This window comes from Drosophila bipectinata, chromosome 3L (genome assembly GCF_030179905.1).
Source record: "Drosophila bipectinata strain 14024-0381.07 chromosome 3L, DbipHiC1v2, whole genome shotgun sequence".
Taxonomy (NCBI): domain Eukaryota; kingdom Metazoa; phylum Arthropoda; class Insecta; order Diptera; family Drosophilidae; genus Drosophila; species Drosophila bipectinata.
The window spans coordinates 13,019,666-13,044,069 of NC_091738.1; the positions used below are offsets into that span (position 1 = coordinate 13,019,666).

At 40.6% G+C, this 24,404-nt stretch overlaps 1 protein-coding gene across 1 annotated transcript in view; it reads right to left on the reverse strand.

Moving 5' to 3' along the window:
• Shab (Shaker cognate b) overlaps positions 1 to 24,404 on the reverse strand; it is a 51,859-nt gene that overhangs the window by 12,330 nt on the left and 15,125 nt on the right. Inside the window, exons 3-7 of the mRNA XM_017236473.3 lie at positions 16,061 to 16,486; positions 15,320 to 15,936; positions 13,636 to 14,414; positions 5,307 to 6,150; positions 4,257 to 4,346 (exon numbers count right to left, since the gene is read on the reverse strand). Of these exons, the coding sequence (XP_017091962.2) occupies positions 4,257 to 4,346; positions 5,307 to 6,150; positions 13,636 to 14,414; positions 15,320 to 15,929 (2,323 nt within the window). The 5' untranslated portion in view covers positions 15,930 to 15,936; positions 16,061 to 16,486. The remainder of the gene's footprint in view (positions 1 to 4,256; positions 4,347 to 5,306; positions 6,151 to 13,635; positions 14,415 to 15,319; positions 15,937 to 16,060; positions 16,487 to 24,404) is intronic.

Here is a 24,404-nt window from a genome sequence, read left to right on the forward strand (position 1 = left end):
TTTCGCATATATTTTGTATTTTTTATATAATGAGTTAGAGCGGATATTGTTCGTATTTTTTTTTATTCGGAGCGCAAATGAAGGTGTTTGTTTTTTCGTTTCAAATAAAAAAGGGGGGAAAAACAGAAAGAGAATGAGTTTCATGGAGGCTTTAATATTAATTTTATGTTGATTAATATTCAGTTACGACGACGGCGATCACAAGAACGTTGAGGGCTAAGTTTTAAGTTTAGTTTAGTGGGAGAACAGTGAGAACAACATTGAAGTACGACGTCGAAAATTTTGGGGTTAACTTGGAACAACATTAAGTCAACAGGTGAGACTAGTGGCTGTTAAAATCTAAGAGAACTTTTAGCTAATTAGTCTTAGAGTCATAGAGTTAGTAGACATAGTAAACTAATAGTTAGATTCTATTAAAATAGTTGGTGTTGGATGGAAACGGAAGAGAGGTACTACTTACTATATCTTTTGAATAAAACTTTTAGGAACGCGGCAAAACAAATGTGCGAAACCTTTTTACATTAATTTCAATCAATTTAAAATTGACAAAATTAGACAATTCATGGTAATTCACGCCTCTCATGTGTATCTTTAGAATTTAAAAAATAAAAACTAAAAATGTTATGAGTGAGAAACGAATAATTTTCTTGAAATATCCTTGATAGTACCTTTCCATTGCATTCAAGGCTTGGACTGGGCCAAGCTTTAAACACCAAATATTGTACGTATATGGGATGGCATAGCTGGTTAGAATTTTACAATGAAATAAATACAGCGCAGTTGGGTTTCGGTTTTATTGCTAATTTCACAGACACACATAGTTGTTTATGGCTTTAACAGTAGTACACAAAAGTATGAGTACAGGACAGTACAGTACAGTACACAGTTATTCATTTGGGTTTGGTTAGTACGAATACGAATCACTAGTATGTTTAGTTTATATTTTTATTTTCATACATGGCTTGAGCATAAAGAGAGCGTACACAGTTTCTATAGATTAGTTCATAGGATTAGAGCATGCAGCGCGATAGATTGGATTCAATTTCGTTACGAAATCAATAGAAAACAGTGAGAACGAAAGGGCGAGGGACACACACACAGGTACATATAAGTATAAATATAATATATATAAATGTATAGATAGAAGGATATAAAAGTCATAAAGAAAAGAAGTAGAAAATGGAAAATGGAGAACCGAAAAACATTTGGTAAAAGGCACGTAAAGGCTTCTTTGGAATGGCAGGGTCCCAGGACCCTCAGTATTTATTATATTTTGGTTTTCATTTTTTTTTTTGTTTGTTTTCAACGAGCGCAATGATAGAAATGTTTGAACTATGCGGGAACTTAGTGCAAATCAAAAGTAATCGATCGTTCCAATATCATATACAAAAAACGGGATTCAGCTTCGGATAAAAAACATTGTATATTTTGAATAATTTTATTCCATCGAACTGCTCGGCTCGCTTACAAAATGTATGTATGTGACTTCTTGGGTTTACAATTTAACAAAATTTCAGCTGTTTTTGTTGTGGCATGTTCTATATATCTTATAGTACACATTATATATGTATGTATGGCTGCAAACTAGGAGCACTTTGCTTTAAATAAGGCAATTTCATTTTGTTTTTCTGCGGCATTGTAGGAACGTTTCGCCATCGATTTCTAAGTATTTCTTCCGTCTACAAATGGAACGAGTATATTTTGTTTGTCATACCTAATACACGCTATTTGCCGAGGCGCTCTCTAAATTATAAACTAAGCTTACCCTCTCTCAGCTACTAAAAACTAATTTCATAAATAAGGCTGTTCCTTTATATAGTTTTTTTTTTTCATTCTTTTTTTTTGGTTTGGGTTTTTGATTTGATTCTGCTTTTGGGCTTCCATGGAGATCACTTGAAGCGAAATCTCGGGCGTCCATGGAGGGAATTACTTTGGTTTTCTTTTTGACTAATACGCTCAATAAATGCCTCGTCGGAGTTTGCACAGAGGTTAGGCCTAGTTAAACGCTAAGATTTAGACTAAATCGAAAAATTGTGCTTACGCGGATTGTATTCAGAGTTTAGCTCTCTCGAATGGCGTGTCGTGTGTTAGCTTTTCATTTTGGAAGGGAATTCTGGAAGGGATTCCTGGAAGATTCTCCACACACATGCTGCCGCCCACTCTTTGGAGTTCTGGGAGGGGTACTTGAAAGTTTTGCTTGATACTTGATTAATCAGGGGATGGGGGTGGACCAAATTATAGCATAAACTTAGCAAAAACACAAGCAAGTTACAACATATAGAGGGGATCAACAAAAAATTTCCAGCCGATCTTCACAAGTTTTTAACAATATTTTTATACTTTTCTTCTTTTTTTAGTTTTATTTTCAAGTGCTGATTGCAGGACTTTAGCAAAACTTTCAAAATACAATGGTAATAGAGGGAAGTATGAAGCATACGCCATGTTGTACTAAGATAACGTGGCGTATGCGTAATTTACGGACAACAAGAAGCAGCATGTGTGTGTGACTTGTGTATGTGTTTGTTGTGTAGGTGTATGACGCCTAAAAGCGATTATATTTAATCACAACATTCAACTTTGGATCTATGGAATCTATGATAACATTTCTTTTGATTGGAAGCTTCAAGCAAGCCTAACTGCTAACCAAATGCTGGAAGTACTTTCGCTTAAGTCTAAGACTTGGTTCATGTGTGTGGTGGAGTGGTGTGAAGTGTGTGTGTGTGTGTTTGAGTGGTTGTTGGTGAGTTTGTAACAAATTGCATTTGTTTGTTCTAATTTACATATACAGTAACAATCGCATTTCATTCTCTTAGCTAAGTTTCGCTTAGTGTAGATTTGTAGGCTTCTGGTTTTTCTGGGGTTTTTGGGGCGTTTTTGGGGCGTTTTTGGGTCGGGTTGTTGTTGCTGTGGTTGCAGCTCATCTAGCTATCCTAGCGGCTGTCTTCGTTGTCGCTGGAACTGTTCTGCTGCTGGGCGTCCCGCTCCTCCAGCAGGCTGCGATTCAGCTCCTGGATGCGGGCGGAGAGCGCTCGGCGGCGGGGCGTGCCGAACGAAGGCGGCGGTGGCGCCTCGATCAGTGTGTTTTTCTCGCCTAAGTCGCATCGAAATTTGATTATTTGTGTTTTTTTTTATACGGGGGCTCGTAATTAGAGAGTGTAGTAGAGTGAAGTGTATTTCAGGTGTATGGTGTTTTTGGGGGGTCGAAAATGTTTGAAAATTCAAAAGATTATGGTGGTGGTTGTGGCAGAAAGTAGAAAAAGAAGAGCAGAGAAAAGAACACGTTGTAGGTTGATATCTTTTTTGTATTTCTCGGGCAGTAACCCTTCCCACAGAGCTAAAATGATTTCGATTTGGCTAAAATACAACTACATTTGGCTAAGAGAATGAGCATATACATTATGTTTGTGTTCTTTTTTTTTTGTTGGTAATCAGCACTTGAAAATTTTCTAAAAATGTTTGTAATATTTATAATATTTAGAATTCTTTTTGGTTTTTTTTTTTGACAATATTAAAGGTAAGTCTAGGTTGAGCATTCAAATTTGCTATGGTTGGTGGCAGATTCAAAACAAGTATCAAGCAATGAGTAATAATTTCGTCATAATTCACACAATTCTGGGCAAATTTTCAACTGAAGTCAGCAATTAGGCAAACTCAATGAAACTGAATCCAAAAATGAAACCGAAGAATGCAACTAATTGCGAGAGCAATTGCCTAAGTCTAAGATATATCCTTGTCTATAAGAAAGATACTTATATACAGAGAAAGTGGGGATTATAAAAGTTTTATAAAGACTAGGCTATCAAGGCAGCTGTGCTTTCGACTATGACTATATCGAGGTAGTATGTAGTCCCTCCTTTCTTCATAATTTTATACCTATGCCAATAAAACGCACTGTCTTCCAGCACAGCTGCAATTTAAGGAGCAAAGCCAAAGCTTTGTGAACTCTCTCCCTACGCTATATTTTACAAAAGTTAAGAACTATTAGGAACTAACCTACCAAAAAAATTATACTTTATTACACTATAAGAAAAAAATATGGAGAAATAACTCCAAAGACAAAAAGAGAGAGAGAGAGTGTGTGTGCGAATTGTACATATGTGTCTGTATTGGCGCGCGTGTGTGTGTCTGAGTGTGTGTATCTTCGGTATATATTGAAAGCGGTATATATTCAAAGGCTACGGCATTAATAGAATATTTCAGAGTGGCAAGGCTAGAGAGTATATGGTCTAGAGAATACGTATACGCAATGTAGTCACCTGGAGCGCTTTGCACATCGAGGGTCTGCCTGCCTATATTGGGGGTGCTTTGTCTTTTACCCTTCGGATGCACGACATTTGTTTGCTTTCCTAAAATAAAACACAGGCCGGATGGTTGAGGTTGAGAAGAGGGAGGCTACTCGGCTATTCGGGGGGCTTAGAGCGGCATTAGAGGGTGTAGGTAGAGATACCGTTGCCTACTTCCAGGCGCGCGGGCATTTTGTATTGTTTTTACAGCAGAGGTGTTTGTGGTTGTGGGGTTGTAGGGGTGGTTGGGGTGCTTTGTACAGGTGAAAACCCCACTAATTTCGCGTTTAATGCGCTAAGTACAAAGCATTTGGCTAATTGTCTGAATGTGTTTTGGTTCCGTACTTATTATATTTGCTATTGTTGTTGTTGTTTTAGTTTTGGAGGGGTGGGTCTAAGAGACTACTAGAACTTAAAAGTAATCCAAAATGGCTTAACTAGTTAACAATTGATCAATCGAACGTAAGTCTAAGCTCGAGATAATCAAAGGTTCAACAATTTCTATCATCTTACGGCTCTACAGTTGCCGGGCACGGAGTCCGGCTTCTGTGAAATGCTATTTACACGCCTCTTGGCTGGAATTATTCAACCAACTTGAAACAAAGATATAGAAAAACCAATTCCAAATGATAGTGAAAAGAAGCGAGAAAGTAAGTAGAGTGCATGCCAAAATATAGTACAAATCTACAAAGAATGGCAGAGAGTTTTTCCAAAGAATAGTTCGGGGAATGCATAGACGAGTAGGTACAGATAAAACTGGTTTTGAAAAACTTTTAAAGTAGGTTGGTGAAAAAGTACAGATCATACAAGTTTGGATTTTGGAAAATGTTTAAAATAAAAGTGTTGTGTTTCAGAGTAAGGATAGTAAGCATAGCATGAGGCATAGGTTGCGGATCGGGGTATAGGTTTAAAGAGTTTAAAGCCCCGATCCGTTTAGTTAGTTATTGGTAGTTTAGTAGATACATAAGCAAGGCAATCAAGACATCTCATTAAGGTGGCCCATTAGGGCGCTGTAAGTCTTACCTGTGTCGACAATCACATCGATGAGATCCATGGACTTGGCGAAGGCGTCTTTCAGATTGATATGATGGAAGGAGACAATGCTGCCCTCGCGTTTGGCACGATCGAGAGCCTCGCGCCGCTTGAGGGCCTTTTCGCGTCGCATCTGATTCTTATAAAATTCAGCAAAATTGTTAACGATGATGGGAATAGGCAAAGCGATTACCAGAACACCGCATATGCAACACACAGTACCAATAACCTTTCCCAGTGCAGTTGTGGGATAGATGTCCCCGTAGCCAACAGTTGTCATTGTAATACCCGCCCACCAAAATGTTTCCGGTATTGAAACGAATTTTGTATCCTTTTCATCCTTTTCGGCAAAATATGCCAGCGAAGAAAATATGAGAACGCCCATGGCCAGGAACAGCATTAGTAGACCGAGTTCCTTATATGAGTTACGCAGCGTAAAGCCTAGCGACTGCAGGCCCGTTGAGTGACGGGCCAGCTTAAGGATTCGCAGGATGCGCATGATGCGAAAGACCTGCACCACCCGACGCACATCCTGGAACTGGTCCGTTGCATTCTTATTCGTTTCCAATAGAAATAACGAGACAAAGTATGGGAGTATTGCCAATAGATCGATTATGTTAAGGCCGCCCTTAAAGAACTTCCACTTGTCCGGCGAGGCGCTAAACCTAAGTATGTACTCTAGAGTGAACCACGTGATACACACGGCCTCAACCATTGCCAATTGCGGATTATCCTGTGGTGTACCGTTGTCAATGTGTTGTAGTTGTGGTAGGGTGTTCAACGTCAGGGCTATGGTAGACAGGACTATGAATAGTATGGATATCACTGCGATAACCTGCGAACGGTAAAGAACAATCGAGACTTTGTCGAGACCATAATTCAAGCAACGATTTAAATTTCAATTCAAAACTTTCAATCATATCACAACGATAATAGATATTTTCATATTTTGATACTTGATATTTGATAATTGATAGTTGATATTTGATATTTGGTTTTTTTGATATTTGGTAGGTACATAACACGATACGTTTAATAAATATTACGATTAACTTTGTCCTTTATACATAGCTATTACATTTATTCCAAAAAAAACAAACGAACAAAAAAAAACACGAATTACACGGTTACAACAATTAGCAAAGTTCGGCGAGTTATCCTTATTAGAGTTCACTTTGATTCTGTTTGATTATTTTTCATGGCTAAGGCAGACATTCAGTTAGCTTTTTGGTCATTGTTCGGGTCTGGTTAGTTGGCTTTCCTACGAATCCTACAATTCGTTTCTTTTCGGGGGGTTTCGAGGGGATTTTGGTTGGCTTCCCTGATACCTGATCGGTTTCTTGTACTTTTCAAAGGCTGCTGTACTATATGTGAAGTATATATATTATTTGTCGTGAATCCTTCTTCATCATCATCATCATCATCAGCATCGAAACAAACGAAAAAGAGTGAAATCAAAGGTTGGCAACAAACTAAAACACACAAACGAAAACATGGGTTGGGGGTTCCTTTAGAATATATATTTTGATTTTTATCCTTGGTCTCGAAGCTCAGTGGGTCTCTAGTCTAGATCAACTCTTTCTCTGGGTGGTGTTTTGTGAGTGTGGTTCGGTGGTGGAGTGGTTGGGTGGTTATAGTTGTGTGGTTAGTGGTTCGTGGTTCGTGGCTTGTGGTTCGTGGTGTGAGGTTTAGTGGTTCAGTGGTTTAGTGGCTTAGTGTATGAGTTTTCTTATGGGGGACTGATCACATGACGCAACACAAGGACATAACACACCTACATACATGTATCTATACGTGTGTGTGTCTAATTGGATCTATATTATGGTATGAGGGTGAACCAGGGGGGGCACTCCTTCGTCAAATAAGAGACGCTACCCATGGGGACTGCAGTCGACTTTCATTATTCATCATTTTTCTATAAAACTACCGATTTGGATACCGATATCCTGATAATTTGTGGGTTGTTTTTCGCTCATCCGCTGTTAGTGTATTTTGTTTAAAGATATAGATTTTCATTGGGGAAGTCTTAATTTGTTTTCTCTTGGAAAAATGAGGAGAAGTAACTTAGTAACTGAGGTGGTTCAATCAAATCAAATCGGTTTTACATATATATATATGGTTACTTATGAAGGGCATCTAGCAAATGAAGAAAGAATGTTTCAATTAAAATTCAAGTTCTAAGTCAAATCCAAATGCATAAACTTTCGTACCAAACGAGCTAGGAATTACAATTACGAGAAAAACGAAACGATAATGAATAAGAAATCACGGAATCAGGCCATCAAATAATTGCATCTGTCACGCCATTTGCATATACATATGTTTGCAATATTATCATCCGGCCTGATAGATTGATTCCTTTGTTTTGAATAGACAAACACACAAAAACAATTTTAATTGCTTGACTCTAAATAATTGAGGTAATTTACCAAAAACTGCCAATTGCAGAACGAGGATGAAATTTTTGGGGACCTGTCAAATATGCAAATTTCAATTGCAATTTCAATGCCAGTTGGAAGGAAAGTGGATGGAAGGGAGTTCCCTCCAAAATGAAAGGGTTAGCCGCAGTCGTCTGATTGCCACATTAGGTCACAAATTGTTCTGTATCTGTATCTGAATTGGAATCGGAATCTGAGTCCGTATCTGTATCTGTATCTGAGGATAGGGTGTGTGGTTGTTGTGGCTGTAGGGTGTAGGGTGTAAAGTGTGGTGGCTGAAATGTTAAGGTGTCTGTGTGACTGACATTCGACTTGGCTGAGCTGATATAGGGGGGATGCGAGAGACAGACTGGGTTATCTTCGACATGCCACGCCCCCAATCGAATATACATGGCATGTATAGTTATATATTATATATTTCATATGGTGTGTATGTCCAGATCTACCATAGTAGGCCACTGTACGCAACCACGCAGTTCTGGTTTCGGATACGGATGTGGAACTGGATATGGATCTGGATCTGGAAGAGGTATTGTTTGGGGGGAGAGGTATATCAGGACTTTCAGTTAACAGGGGCGGCTGAATTTCTTATTGGGGCTTCGAAGGTAGATGAGCTGGCTTATGGCATTCTACGTATATAGATACAAAAGTTAAAGATACAGATTATGCAGTTTATTAGACAAAAGATACATAGTCAAGTAGGAGTCATTACTTAAGAAGGATAAACGAAACGCACTAAAAGATACACAAACTCACAAAACGAAACCGAAATCTTAAAAGAAAACTAAAGATACTAAAGAATAAATTATTATCTTGATGGTGCTTTTCTTAGCTAGATTGTAATACGATGAGATAGGAGAGAATAAGTCATAAATTCAAAGTACAGATACGAAGATAGAAAGATACAAGTGCGAGGGGGCACGCGAGCTTAGGTCTGAGTAAGAGACAGATATAGAGAGAGTGAAAGAGAGGGAAAATGTTATTGCACTAACTAGTTTACAGATTGCAATTGAAGTGGTCTTTTTCTTTCGTGGTCTTGAACTGTCAAACTTCGGGAAAGTTAATTAAATTTCCATAGAAATTTTCGGTATTCGGTTTATGGGGGATTTTGGATTCGGGGCGGGGCGGTGGATAGAGCGGGGTAACAACAATCTACTTGAGATGAAGATGAAACTTTACTTTAAAAACTAATTCTTACTTTCGATTTCTCGCTTTTTTTTTTGTTTTTGTTGAACAGAATGCATTGGAGGGATGTTTCGTAAACAAAAAAGGATTGTGTGTGCGAGTTATTCACTTTGGCATACTTGCTTTTGGATTTTGGAACTGCTAGCTACCATTGCTGCTCAGTCATGAAGGTGGGTTTCGGGGGGGTTATTATGGGGCTTTAGGGTGGAGACTGGGATCGGGTTGTTCGCTGGGTTGAAAGTAAAACATGATATCGCAATACTCCAGCTGGCTTACTTTACTTCATACTTCATACTGACTGTCTGGGTTCGGTAGAACGGAACTCAAAAGTTAACTGAAAAATGCACAAAACTCACAACAGCTACAAAGTTCAAAGCGTCGCAGCAACAATTGGCCAAAAAAGCTGTTTCCGGTGACTGAGCCTACTACAAAAATCAAAATCTCTAACCATAAAGCTGGCGACAACATGGCCACAAAATAAAAACTATAAGCTTAAAATCGGTGGCCCGAAATTCTAGATACCCTTGCAATTGGGGGGTTTGTATGGGCAATTGTATGGGGTTTCTTAAATTCTTGATTTCAAAAATGTATTTTTTTTTTTTCAAAAAACGGACAAAGGATACCCTGTCTTTGTTTGCAAGTGCATCGAGTAGGAGAACAAATTTAAATTAACTTCCCTGAACCTGGCTGAAATCCACTTGAATTACAAGTTATGAAAAGTCGATGGATAACAGGACAAGATCCGAGGGCAGGGATAAGCATTGTGAATATAGAGAGAAAAGAAAGGGCTAAGGTGAGGTCGGGGGTTCTGTGACGGGAGGTCGAAGGTGGGAGGTCAAAACAAAAAGACAAGGTCACAAAACAGTCAAAAAACAATTCATGCGACAAGAAAATCGGGGATAAAAAAAATTGTCTTAATAGAGTTTAAGATATATACGATAATAAATATAGGTACAAAATTTATAAATGCCACTCAAGTCGCAATCACTGTACATATTTTTACTAAATCTAGATCAAAATACGAGATGGATACGGAAACGGAAAAAGTTACAAGACAAAAAAGTGCAAGATTGGAAATTGATTTTGCTCAGTGTAGGGTGTAACGGTGTATCACAGTGTGTTTGTTTGTGTGTGTATTTTGGTGTTGGTTTTTTGGGTCAATTTGCACTGGAGAACACTAGGTTCCTGCTAAAATATTTGATCAGGTTTGCATTTGCTTCTTGTGAAGTATTTTTTTTTTTTACGGTTTGTTCGTTTTGTGGTTTTTGGTTTTCGGTTTCAGTGGCTTTGGTCTGGGGTCGGAGGGGGCGGTGGGTGGTTTGTTGGGTGCATGAGTTGGTTCGCATACTTTGTTCGACTCACTAAAAAACAAACAAAATTCGATACAAACGGCTATAGAATTCTGTACGAATCGGCTACGAAATTCTATGCTAGTGGCATTCAAATGCAGCAAATTTGGTGGGTTAATATTTCAAGTTGGAGATTTTTTCGATCGATACTTGGATATATATTATATATACTTTTTGGGTACGGGTCTTGACTACCAAACTCATAAAACTAAAGCTATACGGTCGAAAATCGTAAACCAAAAGGATATGATGAGTCTTGTTTATATTTCTCTGGGTCTGATCTGACGTTAGTTGGATTAGTAAGATGAAGTAGATTAATCTGATTTATATGCTGATTCGTAGAGAGGGGGGATCAATAGACTAGCATTGACGTTTTTTTTCTTCAAGTGTATTGTGTGTGTGTTTGTGTGTGTCGGTGTGGGAGATAATCAATTCACCAATAGTTTACGACAATTAAAGAGTCAAAGGAGATTGGTTAAATTACAATAAGAACAATAAGAGAGATAGAGTTAAATAAGAGTCTTCCATATGCAATACACACAAGTTTACAACATCATGACATCAAATATCGAAAAGTATAAGGAGGTTTATATACGACATATAGATTTATGTACATATGTCATCGCCAATCGAACGACGAAAAAAAATAATTTAAGGAAACTGAAGAGCAAAGACAACTGAACAACATTTTGGATTTTTTAAATTCCATTTCTGTTATTGTTGTTTTTGTTTTTGTGGTGTATAACAAACAAAATATGTAAACTTTTGGTAGAGTATTTTTGGTATTCGGGTAGTATAGTTATAGTAGAGTAGAGTAGTTCTTGTTTGTTTGTCTTGTGAGCGCGCTTTGGTTTCTTGCTTTCAACGAGGCGAAGGTTTCAACTGAGTTTTCTGAGAGTCGGATCGGAGGAATGTAGACTATATATTTAGACTAGATTTGTTTGGTTCTCATATTTATCATTTCGTTGAAAAAAGGATGTGTTTAGGCGTGGTATTAAAAAGAAAATAAAAAGTACAGAACTCAAAAATCTGGGTTAGATCCTTCTTTCTCTAATAACTGACTATCTGAAGTCGATTGAGTTAGTTATAGTTGGAAAAACAAAAAATGAAAATACGATAAAAAGTACAACTGGCAAAGAGCTCTGGAAATTTTTCATTACCTTTAAAATGGAACTAAAAATGAAATCATAATTGTAATTCTTGTAAATAAACTGATAGTTGGATAGGGAGTGATTTCTGTCTCAAGAAATGCTTCCACTAACTTCTTTTAAATGTAAGAAAACTAAAGAGAAAATAAAAAGTTACAACCCTAAACGAGTTGGAAAATAAAAAGTACATAAATCAACTAAAATTCAAACTTAAAATCGAATGAAAAATTATAGGAGATGCACCCAAATATGTTGTAATTATTTCCATTCTCCCACCATACAATTGTTTGTATGGTAAAGCCAAAGCTATTGCCAGAAATCGGTTCAGATATCGGCTGTATAATACAAGCTAAGTCTGATTGACTTCTCGTGTGTGTGGGTGTGAGTGTGATCGATGGGTTTATTTATAGATGAGAAAGCTAAAGCTTTAGACCTTGTCGGAAACGGCGTTTCGCCTGAAGACTTCCGGTCTGGTTGGATGGATTCCTATGTAGATTGCCCCCACCTAGCACCTAGCACTCGGAAAATGGAAATGTATTACAACACGACTTTGGCCACTTCTCCCCAGAGTCCTTTTTCGTAACAATATTTTCGAGGATTTCTACAGCACACCTGCCGCCTGGTCATATCGCTTATTGCCCATTCCCAAACATGGTTACATTGGGAATTTTGGGGGTTTCGGGGAGAACATTAGAGATAAACAGAGAGATTACTTCACCATCATCATCAACAATTAAGAGATATATATTATTAATTATATTAATTGTAATTGTAGTTGTAAGAGTAGATATAGTAAGTTTATAAATATTGTAGTATGTTTGTATCAAACAGGGCTTGTCAATTTCGCAAATACTGTGTGTGATGTAAAAAGACTGGATTAGAGAAACGATTAGTAAACAATTTTGCAGGTTTCGGTTGCCCGATCAGTTCTGACTTGATCTTTTGTGGCAACTACATATGTATCTGGGAACTCTCTGGGTGTCGTCGCGTGATTTCACTTATTTTTCGTTCAAAATACACTAAGAAACGAATCGAAACTAAAACATAAAATGCATCTTAGCCTAGGATCAAGAAAGTAGGGGGATTCGTGGGTGGTCGACTTGAAAGTGGTTAGGCGATAGCGAAATTATGGGGTGAAAATAACGAAACTCAAACGAAAAGGTGCCTCAAATCTTTTTACTTCGGTTTGTCGTGTTTGTTACTCTGCGGACTTGCTCAGATTTCCGGTTCCGGTCGAGGGAAAGAAGAAGAAGACTGTCCTGTGCGTCCAGTTCCGATCGGTACGATACATGGCACACAAGCGAGAAGCGTTTTATTTGAAATGGCTTATTCACATGAGCTCGGCGATATTTACAGACACTGAGACCGAATTGTCTCTGCGCGCTAAGCAGCGGATTATATAGTAGATATATCACATCGTATATTATTTTATGTATGTTGAACTGTTAACTGGCGGACATTCGTAACGAGTAGCGAGTAACCAGTAACGATTAGCGAGCAACGAGTAACGGATAAAGATCAGAGTGCAAGCATAGATTTGAGTCGCAAAAGCAAGTGATGGTTTTGGCGGTTTTGTACAGCTTTGAGTGGGATTTTAAACATTAGTAAGATAGAAAGGTATATAGATTGGTAGATAGTTTGCCGTTATTCTTATACTATACTCTGATCTGCTCGACGGCCATATACATATATGTTGATATTTTACACAGTGAGAAACTGGGCGATAGTGTACAAATAATAGTGTCTTTGCACAGAACCAAAGTTCGACTACAAAAGATTAACTCAAGAGGTAAATAGAAATTATAGTTATAGAATTGAAATTGGATAGGATAATGGATGTTTTGGAATTGTCAGGGTTTCTGGGTTTCTTTCATAAAACTTAATATTGTTTTCTTACGCTTGACATTGACACGGTTCACAGTTTAACGGTTAGGAACACAATACGAACACATCTATAATAATCTTTTTTTTGGGTTTCGGGTTTCTGGGGGTTTTTCAGGAGAGCACAGAGAAAAAAGTTTTCAAAAGAAATATTTTATATTCTTGTGGAAATTGTTGTAGCTTAAAAAAAGATTATTCTTATCAAAAGTTTAAGACATATTGCTTTTTTTCTCTGTGCTATAGGATTGAGGAGTACCGGGTTTATAGGATCAAGGACTCTATCTTGTACCTTAGCGTCAGTGCAACCGACTGGACTTACCCGGGCGGCGAAGCTCGTGTTGGGCTTTTCGAGGAGCTCCCACAGATACTTCTGGTACTCGGCGCATTTACCTTCGCCGAACTCCTCCTCGTCCCGCTGTCGCAGGGACTCGGCCTCCTTGCGCATCTCCTCGTGAACGTTCTCCTTGCGCTGGTGGTACTTGTGCTGGCAACAGGACTCCAGGTACAGTTCGTCGACGCCCCAGTACTCCAGATCATCACTAAACGCCAGCACGCACATCTCGTCCACGATGTGCAGCTTGCCGGTGCGGTAGAAATTCAGGATCGAGCTGAAGCTTTTCGGGTGGCGGTCGAAGAAGTACTCGTTGTCCGCCAGCGAGTAATCGTCGCACAGCTCCACGATGGCTTCGTGGGTGGTGCACTCCCTCAACCGCCCGAGCCGCGTGTGAGGCAGCCGCTCCAAGGTCCGCCACAGGACCTCGTGCCTCACCCCGCCCACGTTGATGCTGACGCGGCTGTTCAGCTGTTTCGACTGGGCTATCATGAACGGCTCGGGCGGCGGTATGGAGGACATGGATCTGGAATGTGTCCGCTGCAGGGCGCCGGTGGTGTTGCTCTGCTGTGTAATGCCGCCGATAATCGACTGGGTGCTAGCACCACCGACGCCCCCTCCCCCACCGCCACCACCGCTGCTGCTACCACCGCCGCCTCCACCGCTGGGCTGAGTCTGCTGGGAAGTTGTGGGATTCGGATTCGAGTGCGTTGGTGATGCGACTGGGAATGGAGCGTAGCGAACTTCTTTGCCCGATTGTGGAGGTCCTGTAAAGGACAACAAAAATATAAAGAACAAGAAAGGAAAGCTACCTTCGGGCGGAGCCGAAGTAATATACCATTGCGTTTAAGATTGGATCGCAAATGTCGCATAAATTACGCCTATCCTTAGTTCTGGATTCGATTCTCCACCATTCTGCATCAAACTCCTGAGACAAAATATTTTTCAGATTTTTTGCCCACTTTTCGTGAGGGATCCCTTGAAAATGGGGGTTTCCTCTATGCGGCCTACAGGGATGGCTATATCTTCCCCAATTCTCATCCGATTCTCAAGCGAAGTACCTTAAACGATTTCTGGATTGATTCGCCACCATTCTGCATCAAAACCCTGAGATAAAATATTTTTCAGATTTTTTGCCCACTTTTCGTGATGCATCCCTTGAAAATGGGGTTTTCCTCTATGCGGCCTACAGGGATGGCTATATCTTCCCCAATTCTCATCCGATTCTCAAGCGAAGTACCTTAAACGATTTCTGGATTGATTCGCCACCATTCTGCATCAAAACCCTGAGACAAAATATTTTTCAGATTTTTTGCCCACTTTTCGTGAGGGATCCCTTGAAAATGGGGTTTTCCTCTATAGGGCCTACAGTGATGGCTATATCATCCCCAATTCTCATCCGATTCTCAAGCGGAGTACCTTCAACGATTTCTAGATCTATTTCCTTGAAAACTGCTTTAGATAGATTTCCTTTAAGCTGCGGCTAGATACCTTTAAAACTAAGAGACTATTTCACGTAAAAACAGACGGATATGAGGTGGTCCTGATCAAGAATATTTATACCATATAGAATCGAAGATGTCTCCTTCGTTGTGTTGCACACTTTTGACCAAAATTATATTACCCTCTGCAAGGGTATAAAAATGTCTGAATTTTTTTCGAGAATGCTTACCTCCAGTTCCTCCTCCTCCTCCACCGCCGCCTGATCCGGATCCACCTGAGCCGCCAGCAGATCCGACAGGAATGCCTTGAGCAGCTGCTCCCAGGACTCCCTCGGCGGATGAGCCAGCAAGGTGGCCGCCATCAGAATAATCCAGGTGGCGAGCGGCACCAGCAGGTCCAAGGTGATAACCAGCGCCGCCACCTGTTGCGACAGATCCGATCCCGAGCCCACCATATGCACCAGCTCCACCGGCTCCCATCGCTCTCTCCCAATCGACATTACCGCTTGTATCGTAGTAGGGCTGATTATCGCCGAGGTCGGCAGGTGTTGCAGCCTGCAGTCCCCTTGCAATTGCAATTGCCTCGTGATGTTGCTGATAGAGGAGATCCTGTTGTTGTTGATGTTGCTTGTGTTGTTGCTGCTGTTGCTGTTGATGCTGTTGCTGCTTTGTAAGTTGCTGAGTCGATTGTTGCTGTTGCTGCTGCTGTTGTTGGCCAGCAGCCTGTCCACCATGCAATTGCCCGACCATTTGTAATACTCCATTATTGGTTTGAAGCGGTGTTGATTCACCCGTTGCCCAGCGTACCGCCTCACGGTCCCTGTCGCGTTCGCCGACCATAAGTCTGCTGTAAAATGGAAGTAGTTTTTAAATGATATTTATAGGATAGTAGAGACGATTCTACACTTTGAAAAATAAGCTTTGGGTATAGATATCCTTAGGTCCCATGCATTTAATGGCATTCTACTCACCGCTACATCGCGTCAATTGTCGTCATTACAGCCTCCTTTGGTGTATGTGCTGCTCCGTAGTTTTGGTGTGCTTTGCTTCTGCTTTTTCTGCCTTGATTTGCTGCCCGAGCAATTGATTTTGATTATCCGGTCCTGGGAGGAGGGTCTGCGGCTTTATAAATCGCTCAGTTGCGGTCTGGCAGGATGCTGCTGTTGGCTGCTGTCTCCCTGCCGCTCTCCCTTCCGCTCATTTTTGGCTGTGTGGCTATATAGCTTTTGGTTTCTGTGTCCTGTGTTCTCCGCGGCTTGGCTCGTTGCTATGTCTATGATCACAGATGTGTTCTGGCCTTTTTGTTTCTTTTGTTTGTGGTTTTGCGGCTCAGGTTCAGGTTGAGGCTCAGGCTCTGGCTCAGGCGCGGTTTGGCAGCATTTTGTGGGGCAATATAGCTGCAATGAAAACGGAAAAACGGAAAACGGCAATCAGCAGTGGTCGTTTATTGGAAAGCAATTATAGCTAACGGCATATCAATGGTTGATAAGCCACACAAATGCCAAGCACCATAATTATGCATGCCGTGTAATCGTTCAAACAGCAGCACAGTGGGGCAGAACGAGATTAAAATTTATTAAATATTCCAGATACCTCAGCAAGCAGTTAAGATTGGAGGAATTTTCCACGTAAATCTATCTACAAGAAACATATATTTTTGTAATCTATAAATAGTAGCCACATCCACTGTATCCAACTGTTCTGTAAATCAATAGTTGCGGACAGCTGATAAGATATGGAAAGGAAAGGCAATTTCCACCCCACTCACTTTTTATAGCACACTTTTTGGGGCCCTCAGCTGATTGACAATTATCGTCTAATTGCAGAGCTTCACTGACTACTGCCCTAGTTATGCAAATGAGGTTGGTCAGCTCTCCCTTATTTATTAGCTTTAATTTACAAATTCCGAAGGCTGAGCACCAAACTCAGCCTTTGCATTTAAATGCCGCTAAATCAAGCGCATTTTTTTGTGCTCCGCCAATGCGTCTATGGTCTATTTTTGGGGTCAGTTCACAAATGCCGTTTGCCGCTGGCGCTGCCATTTGGCCTTTGCCTAGATTGGAGCTTTGTGATTCACTTTCTGCCGCATTGCAATCAAATTTGAATTTTTACGCCCCACCGGAAATGGCGAGTAATATGCCGGGTCATTTTTCTAATGGATTGCAATGCGTAGAGGCCTCGAAAATGGTTAACCTCTGGATCGACTTGGCAGTCAAATGTCTTCATTTCATATTCAGTTGCCATTCCTAATCGGATTCGAAGCCATTCATATTCAAATAAATGCACATTCGCATGCAGATTTGTGCGCCACTTGTCACTCTCGCTGCCCTTTCACCTCACATGCAAGGGGTCGCATAAGGACTTATGGCTGCCACTAAAATTATATAGTTTTGTTGCATTTTAGCCGGACTAAATTGTTGTTTATTAGCCCTCATGGCGAGTGCCTACTCGTCGTTATATAATTGCAATCGCATTTTTGACAACATTTCTGGCGAGTTTTGGTTTTCAACTCAAAAATTAATGATCAGGGCATGCCAAGCTGTGGCTATAAAATAAATGATTAAATAACTGAAAGCCAAAGAGGTATAAACTGAAGTTTATATAAACTATTGAATAATCAATTAGTCCTTTATTACCTTTAATTAAATTAATGCCAGACCATGGGTACCCAACTAGTTGAAACCCAAACTATCCTCCAGACAAAAGCTTTCATTTTCGCTGCTTGAATTTTCCATTTATTTTAATCGCGTGCAAGCAAAGCGAATAAAGTTTTTCTACACATTTTTTTTCCTATTTTTCAGTTGCAATTATTTGTGGCGCAAAATGAAACTAAACTGCATGCAAAGTCTCAGCTCCTGGTTTTGTAATTTTTGTTGTGGCATGCAACATGTTAGCCCGCAGCCCGACAATTAATTTTTTGTGTTCCAGTATGTGTGAGTGGTTATAGCCTTATACATATATATAGTACATATATGTATAGTATGTATGTGTGAAGTGGCCAACTTCACCTTGGAACCTGTTGAATATCCTTGAGGCGACCACAACGCCATGCCAGAATGCAATTAATTTCCCATTTTAATGAGGTGAGACCTTTTCGTTGTTCGGGCAAAAGTTGGCCAAAAGAAAGACAAGGACGTAAAGACCGCTCCTGGCCTTGTCATAAAAACACTGTCAGATAATGGCTGCTAAAATTTATGACACGCCCACGCCGACACCCCCACACACACGCCCTTTGCTGAGACTGCATTTAGTGAAGCTCATAAATCTGCAAACATAATTTGCCAACACGTATGCAGAACATTACAAAATGGCAACTTAATTGCCCTCAAATTGTTTGACATTGTCCGTCGTCGGACAGCCTTGACTTGGCCCAAACAGTCTTCCCCTGCCATCAGGATACTCGAGTTACTTTGTCCGCCAAAAACAAAACAACAATGGCTCTAAAGTTTCTGGCCCCATTTGATGACAAAGCTAAAAGCCGGGACAGCCTCATGTGTGATTAATGGTTTCTTTGCTTTGCTGACGCTAATTGAAAAATGCTGGGCCAACATCAGCGAAAATAATTAGCCATGAAGAAAATTACGAAGACTCAGGCAGTGATTGAAAATATTTAATGTCTTTATAGAGGTAATCAATCACGAGTTTAAACAAGTTTATTTTTACAGGATATGTAAGGGAAAATCTTATATTTATAACTGATATACAAACTAATAAAAGCCAAGTAGAAAAATCGTGACTTCACTCCTTATATGTATCCTTATATGCTTACTCCAAATATGGTATAAAAAACTGCCCCTGCCAGCAAGATACATTGCATCAAATGCCAAAAATCCACTTAAGTGCTAAAAGCAGGGCGCCCCTAGCTTTTCCATTTGCATATTGCAGGGCGGAATGTTTCCTGTTTCGTCCTTAAGGGGGTTACAGTGAAAAGAGAGGGGCGGGGCAAGAAAAATAGCCAGGACTAAAACTAAAACTAAAGCCAAAGTTTACCAAAAGCGTGTCAATGTTGCAACTAAGCCCGTAGCTCTTGTTATGCCAATTGTTGTAACAATAGCAATTGCAATTGCAACAGAAATAGTAGTTGCAGTTTGCAATAGCGAGTGGCAAACATTTATTGCCGACTCTCGAGCGTCGCCATTGTCTAAATTTATGGCTGCCATTTTGTTTTGTTTGGTGCAAGCATTTTGCAAGTCAAGTGCATTTATTTTTAAATGCTCTACAAGGGCTGGGAGGCGCGAAGGGCGGCGTCTTTCTACATTTCAGAGTGCGTCAGCGGCAACCTCAACACTTTGGGGGCACACGAAAGTGTCTGTGAAACTGTGAGGATGTGTGCCTGTGTGAGGGGCTTCCTTTTCGCTGGCGGGTCCTTCCCAATTCGACGCCATTCACTTCCGGCCACAACCACAACATCCGCCAGCAGCTGACCTCTGAAGGTACTGAGAGAAAATTATGTTCTATTTTTAATTTTTAGAGAAGTTTTTGAAGTCTTTCTTGTCTTAAATCATAAAACTAAATATAATTTAGTATATTCTTTTTCTATCTTATTCCATTATATATTTTATTGTTTCTTCAAGTGTCGTGCTCTAATTTAGTTTGGAAAGAAAGTTAGAGCAACTCTAGTACTCACGTCCCGACCACACTTTCCATTTTCTTTTTTAAATTTAAGCAAGTTACTCTAATTGTGTTCGTTGCTTTCTCTGGCTTTCTCGGGTACTAGCTTTCTCCTACTTTTTCGGGGGCTTTCATTTTGCGTGCCACAGCGACTTATTGGCCATTGGCATGCAAGCTGCTTCTTCCTCTTGACCAACTTGACTTGGCCTTGGCTAACACACTCGGTATGTGTGTGTGGGCGGGTGGGGTGCTTGTTTCCACTTTCGCTCAATTGTTGCACTTCGTGTATTAACTTAATTGTTTTTATTGGATATTACGCGGCTTTTATAGCCCCGAGGTCCTGCAACCTGACATGGCGTCATCTGGAGACTCCTGGCCCGGGATGGGGATCTGTGAGAGCCAAAATCGATGGCATCAGGGTGTGCCTGGTGCCTGGTACTTGGTAATGTCATTAACCCGCCTTCGGAACAAACGGCTGTCTGCTATAAGCCATGGTTAACATCCAGTCAGTCCGTTATCCTGGCAGCTTTAGTCTTTGTTTTTACAACCCTGTTGCTGCTGTCGGCCATGTCAACTGCGCAGTTTGATGAATCGCATAAAATATTCATAATCAACTTTAGGCCATTGGCCGTTAACGGTTTACCTGGCCTGGCCGAGACCATATTTCTCATATGTGTGGCGCCCGACGCCTATTGATTTTCGATTATGGGCCAGCCATTCAATAACTACACTAGAAAAAAATAGGTATAATTTAATTTCATAACTGATTTAGAATGATTTGGTTAAGAGGCTTCCCAAGTGGCTTATTATATTGACACTTGACTGCTTCTACAAGAAATAGAACTACAAAGTATGCCCAATATATAGACTTTCTTATTTTTTTGACTTTATGCCTTTCGGCCAACCTGTTAGCCCTTCGTGTTTGGACTAATAAGTCACAGACAAAGACCCTAAATAATATATGGTTTTTCCAATTCGAATCGAGTATTGATAATGCGAACAAAGCCCCCCAATTACTTTGAAAGGGTATCTGGAGCTTCGATTTCCTACACCCCTGAAGAGTTGGAAAAGTCTGCTCTGTGGAACATTTATCAAGTCGCTGGCCTTAACCAGCTCATGAATGTTTCAAATGTCCAATGTCCTCTGATAATGATAAATGTACGATGGACGTTGTAAGTTCATTGCTGGCCAAGTTCTTTAGTGTGGACCTTATTTTTAGCACGATTTATTGTTGCTCTTGGCGATCTCAAACGCCTCCGTATTCCGTGGTCGGTAGCCCGGAGGTGTGCAAGAAAAATAAATAATGACTAGCAAATCGCTTAAAATTCCACATCGCCGCACGCAGTGAGTTCTCTTGGCCAAAGATTAATTGGGCATCCGAAAATAGTTTGCCGGAACCCGCTGAGACTGAGATTGAGTTCCTGGCGGCGGTAGGCGTTTCATTCCAAAAATGAAAACAACAATTCCGGCCCAGATTCGCGTGCCTTTTCGCAATTAAAGCCAAAGCCAAAGGCAAATGTTTGGCCAGAGCACGTGTTTGGCTTTTGACCCCAAAAAGCACACCACCTCTGGGTGCCACCTTCAAAATGGAACTTGGGATTTGTTTAATAAGCGGTTCCTTTAATTGCGATTTAAATGATTTGACTTTGAGATAGGACATAGGTGTATTTTTAATATCTTCAATATCGGCTTAGTTCGAACCACTGTCCATTCGTTACACTAAATATTTGGGTTTAATTTGTTATTTTTTCGTTCATTTCCCTGGCGAGCAACACATTTTGTTCTGCACTTTGCTGTTCGACAAATGACGCCATTAATATATTTTTGTTTTGGATCTTTTGTTTCGTTTTTCATTGGTTTTGGCCCGAGAGGCATTGTTTTTATTTTTTTGCCGGCAATTCCGGCTATTCTGGCCATTCTGGCATGCAGTTCGATGCAGATTTTCGGTGGAATGCGGCAGAAAGTAAATCTTTGAACTCATAAAAATCGATGAGCGCACGCAGCCCATTTGTTTATCCGTCAGATGCACAGATACACGGCTACTCAGATTCTGAGATACAAATCAGCGGAAGACGAAGACGTCTTCGATTTGGCTTTAGTGACGTCATCGAGTGTTGATCGCCGATGTTTACAAAATATTAGTGTATAATTAACGGAGGTCGGTGGTGGGAATGGGTATTTGGCGAGCTTTCTTTTCGAATTCTCTGGCACTTTTGACTTTGCCACTCAATTCCGAATATGAAATACTTGGCCCTTGGCATTTGGCCAAGCAAATTGCCTTCAGAACTGGGGGTCTCTTCGCTCTCTTCCTGCCACATCCTGGCACTTAGAGGACGCTGCTTCTTGTTGCTATTGTCGCCGCAATTATGCCAGGGGAAAATATTGCTGGAGCTGCGGGGCACTGATCTGGAAAAACCAGAACACGCAACACACTCGTGAAGGAAGAAAAAACTCCCCTGAAGCTGCAGGGGAATCTGGTACATAAAGCAAGTACCAATTGTATATAATGCCAAGGGCATTCGGGCAGGACGCGGGTCAGAGCTGGCTCCCTTTATTTACAACAAAAAACATATTTATTCAAAAAAATGAATTGTACCTTTGGCAGATTAGTTTTCGGGCTCATGGGTTCTTCATGGGGCTTAATGCACAAACGCAACAGGAAATTGAAAAACCAGAATACGGAAGAGATAGAAGAGCTGGAAAAGATTGCTTAAAACACACATCACGTATACGCAGTGTATACAAGGACAGAGCAGCGCCATACGTGCGCAAGTGGCGCTAAAGTGTTGCGCATATTTGGGTTCTTTAATTTCGTGCAACGTCCTTGAGACAACTGAATTGAAATTCATAACAATAAAATAATAAGAGGCCCAGAAAATACTGAAAGCTGAGGTCAGTTCCCAGAGTTCATCGTGATGTGTGTTGGCCCACCTTCGGCATTCGTTCATTTGCATATTTATTCGCTCTCAGATTTTAATATATTGTATATCCGCTCCGGTTCTTTCATCTGGCCATTTGCCTGTTCATTCATTCGTAAAAACGTCAAGGTGTTGAAATACGAAATAAGGATTTATGGATGGATTTTTTATGAGAACTACAAATGCGATGAAATGGCCTGGAATTGCGTATAATTTTGGGCGATTGTTTATTGAATTATTGGCAATAAATAGGAATTTCTAGTTTTCGTTTTCAATCAGGCATTCCACCTCTTGTGTTTGCATTAGTCACAGTCGAGAGGACAATCAACTGGCAGGGATGCCCTTCTGGGCCAGATATATTCTATCTGCCATGGATATACTCCCTGCTATATATGGTAATTATCCACATTTCATCGGAGGCAACGAAGCGTTGAACCATGACATGCCATCATATTTGCGGGTCAAAGGCAAACAATACAGCATCTGCATTTGGCAGGGTTATGGCCTGCGTCCTGGTTTTGAATCCTGCCTGGCTGGCTGGCTGGCTTATTTGCATGCAAATCAGCTGAGGAGGAAATGTTTGGATTTGTCTTTGCTTAATATGAAATTAAAATTAAATCCATTTGGCAGCTGAATGAATTTCAAATGGGATTAGTGAAGATTTTGTCATCCACCTTGGACAACCCACTTTGTGTGCTCCCGAGTGTCCTGGCAGGGATGTGGAAATTACATTCACAAAAAGGCAAAACAAAAATTCATAGGAGGGGCACCACTCTTCATAGGAAGAGAGAGGCCCCAGCTGAAGCGCAATAAAAGCAAGTAAATGTAATAATAATTCCAATGTCTCAGTTGCCGCTACGCATGTTACCCTTTCACCCCGCCACTCCGCCTTCCTGCCACTACCACAATCCCGCCCCCTGTGTTAATACCCCACCGCCACCCGCCTTGCAACCTTTTCGGTTGCTTTGGCTACTTTTTCTACTGTTTACAGAGTGTTGTTTTTATTTTTGTTATTCCAACAAAATATAAAGCCGACGACTTCAATAACTCTCCTCGTCCTGTCGCTCTCCTGTGCTGAGTGCGCAGGTCCTTTCCAGGCAGCTCCACAGCCAGCAGCTCCATTCAGTCGCATAGATCCTTTAACTCGCCCGTGAATTAATGTTTTTTTGGTATTTTATTTAAACTATATGTTAAAGTTTATTAAACAACATTTTTAACAATAAAATATATTATTAAATTATCTCCAAAATCTTTAAATTTTGACTCAAATGCCCAACCTTTGGCCTTTCTGCCACCCACCTCCCACTTCATTCAACCTTTGTGCGCAGCCTTTGGAGACGAACGAGCTGGTGAAGGCGCAGAGCCCAACCAATGACGTCATCAGTTGGCGTAGCAAAACTCGTAATGAGGTTAGGTGAAGTCCTTTTTTTTTGTTGGCCGTCTTCGGGCTCTCCGTGTTCCTCGGGTTCGCCTTTATGCCTGCCTTCGCTCCTTTGCAAGGACAGACGCGACGACCTACTTTGTCCGGTGGTTAGGGCGAAGAGGGGTCTGGGGGGATAGGGCGATAGGCGGTGGGCGGTGGTTGGGAGGTTGTGTGCCACGAAGTGCCCGTGGAATAAGGATACTGAATGAAAATTGGAAACAGGATACAACTCACAGTTAAGACACTGTTATATGTTTGGGAAAATATTTTTAGTTTTTTTTAGAGAATATTTAAAGTTCTAAAAAATATATTTAAATAAATATGCAATTAAAAATGCTATTTTATTTATATATCTTATTAAAT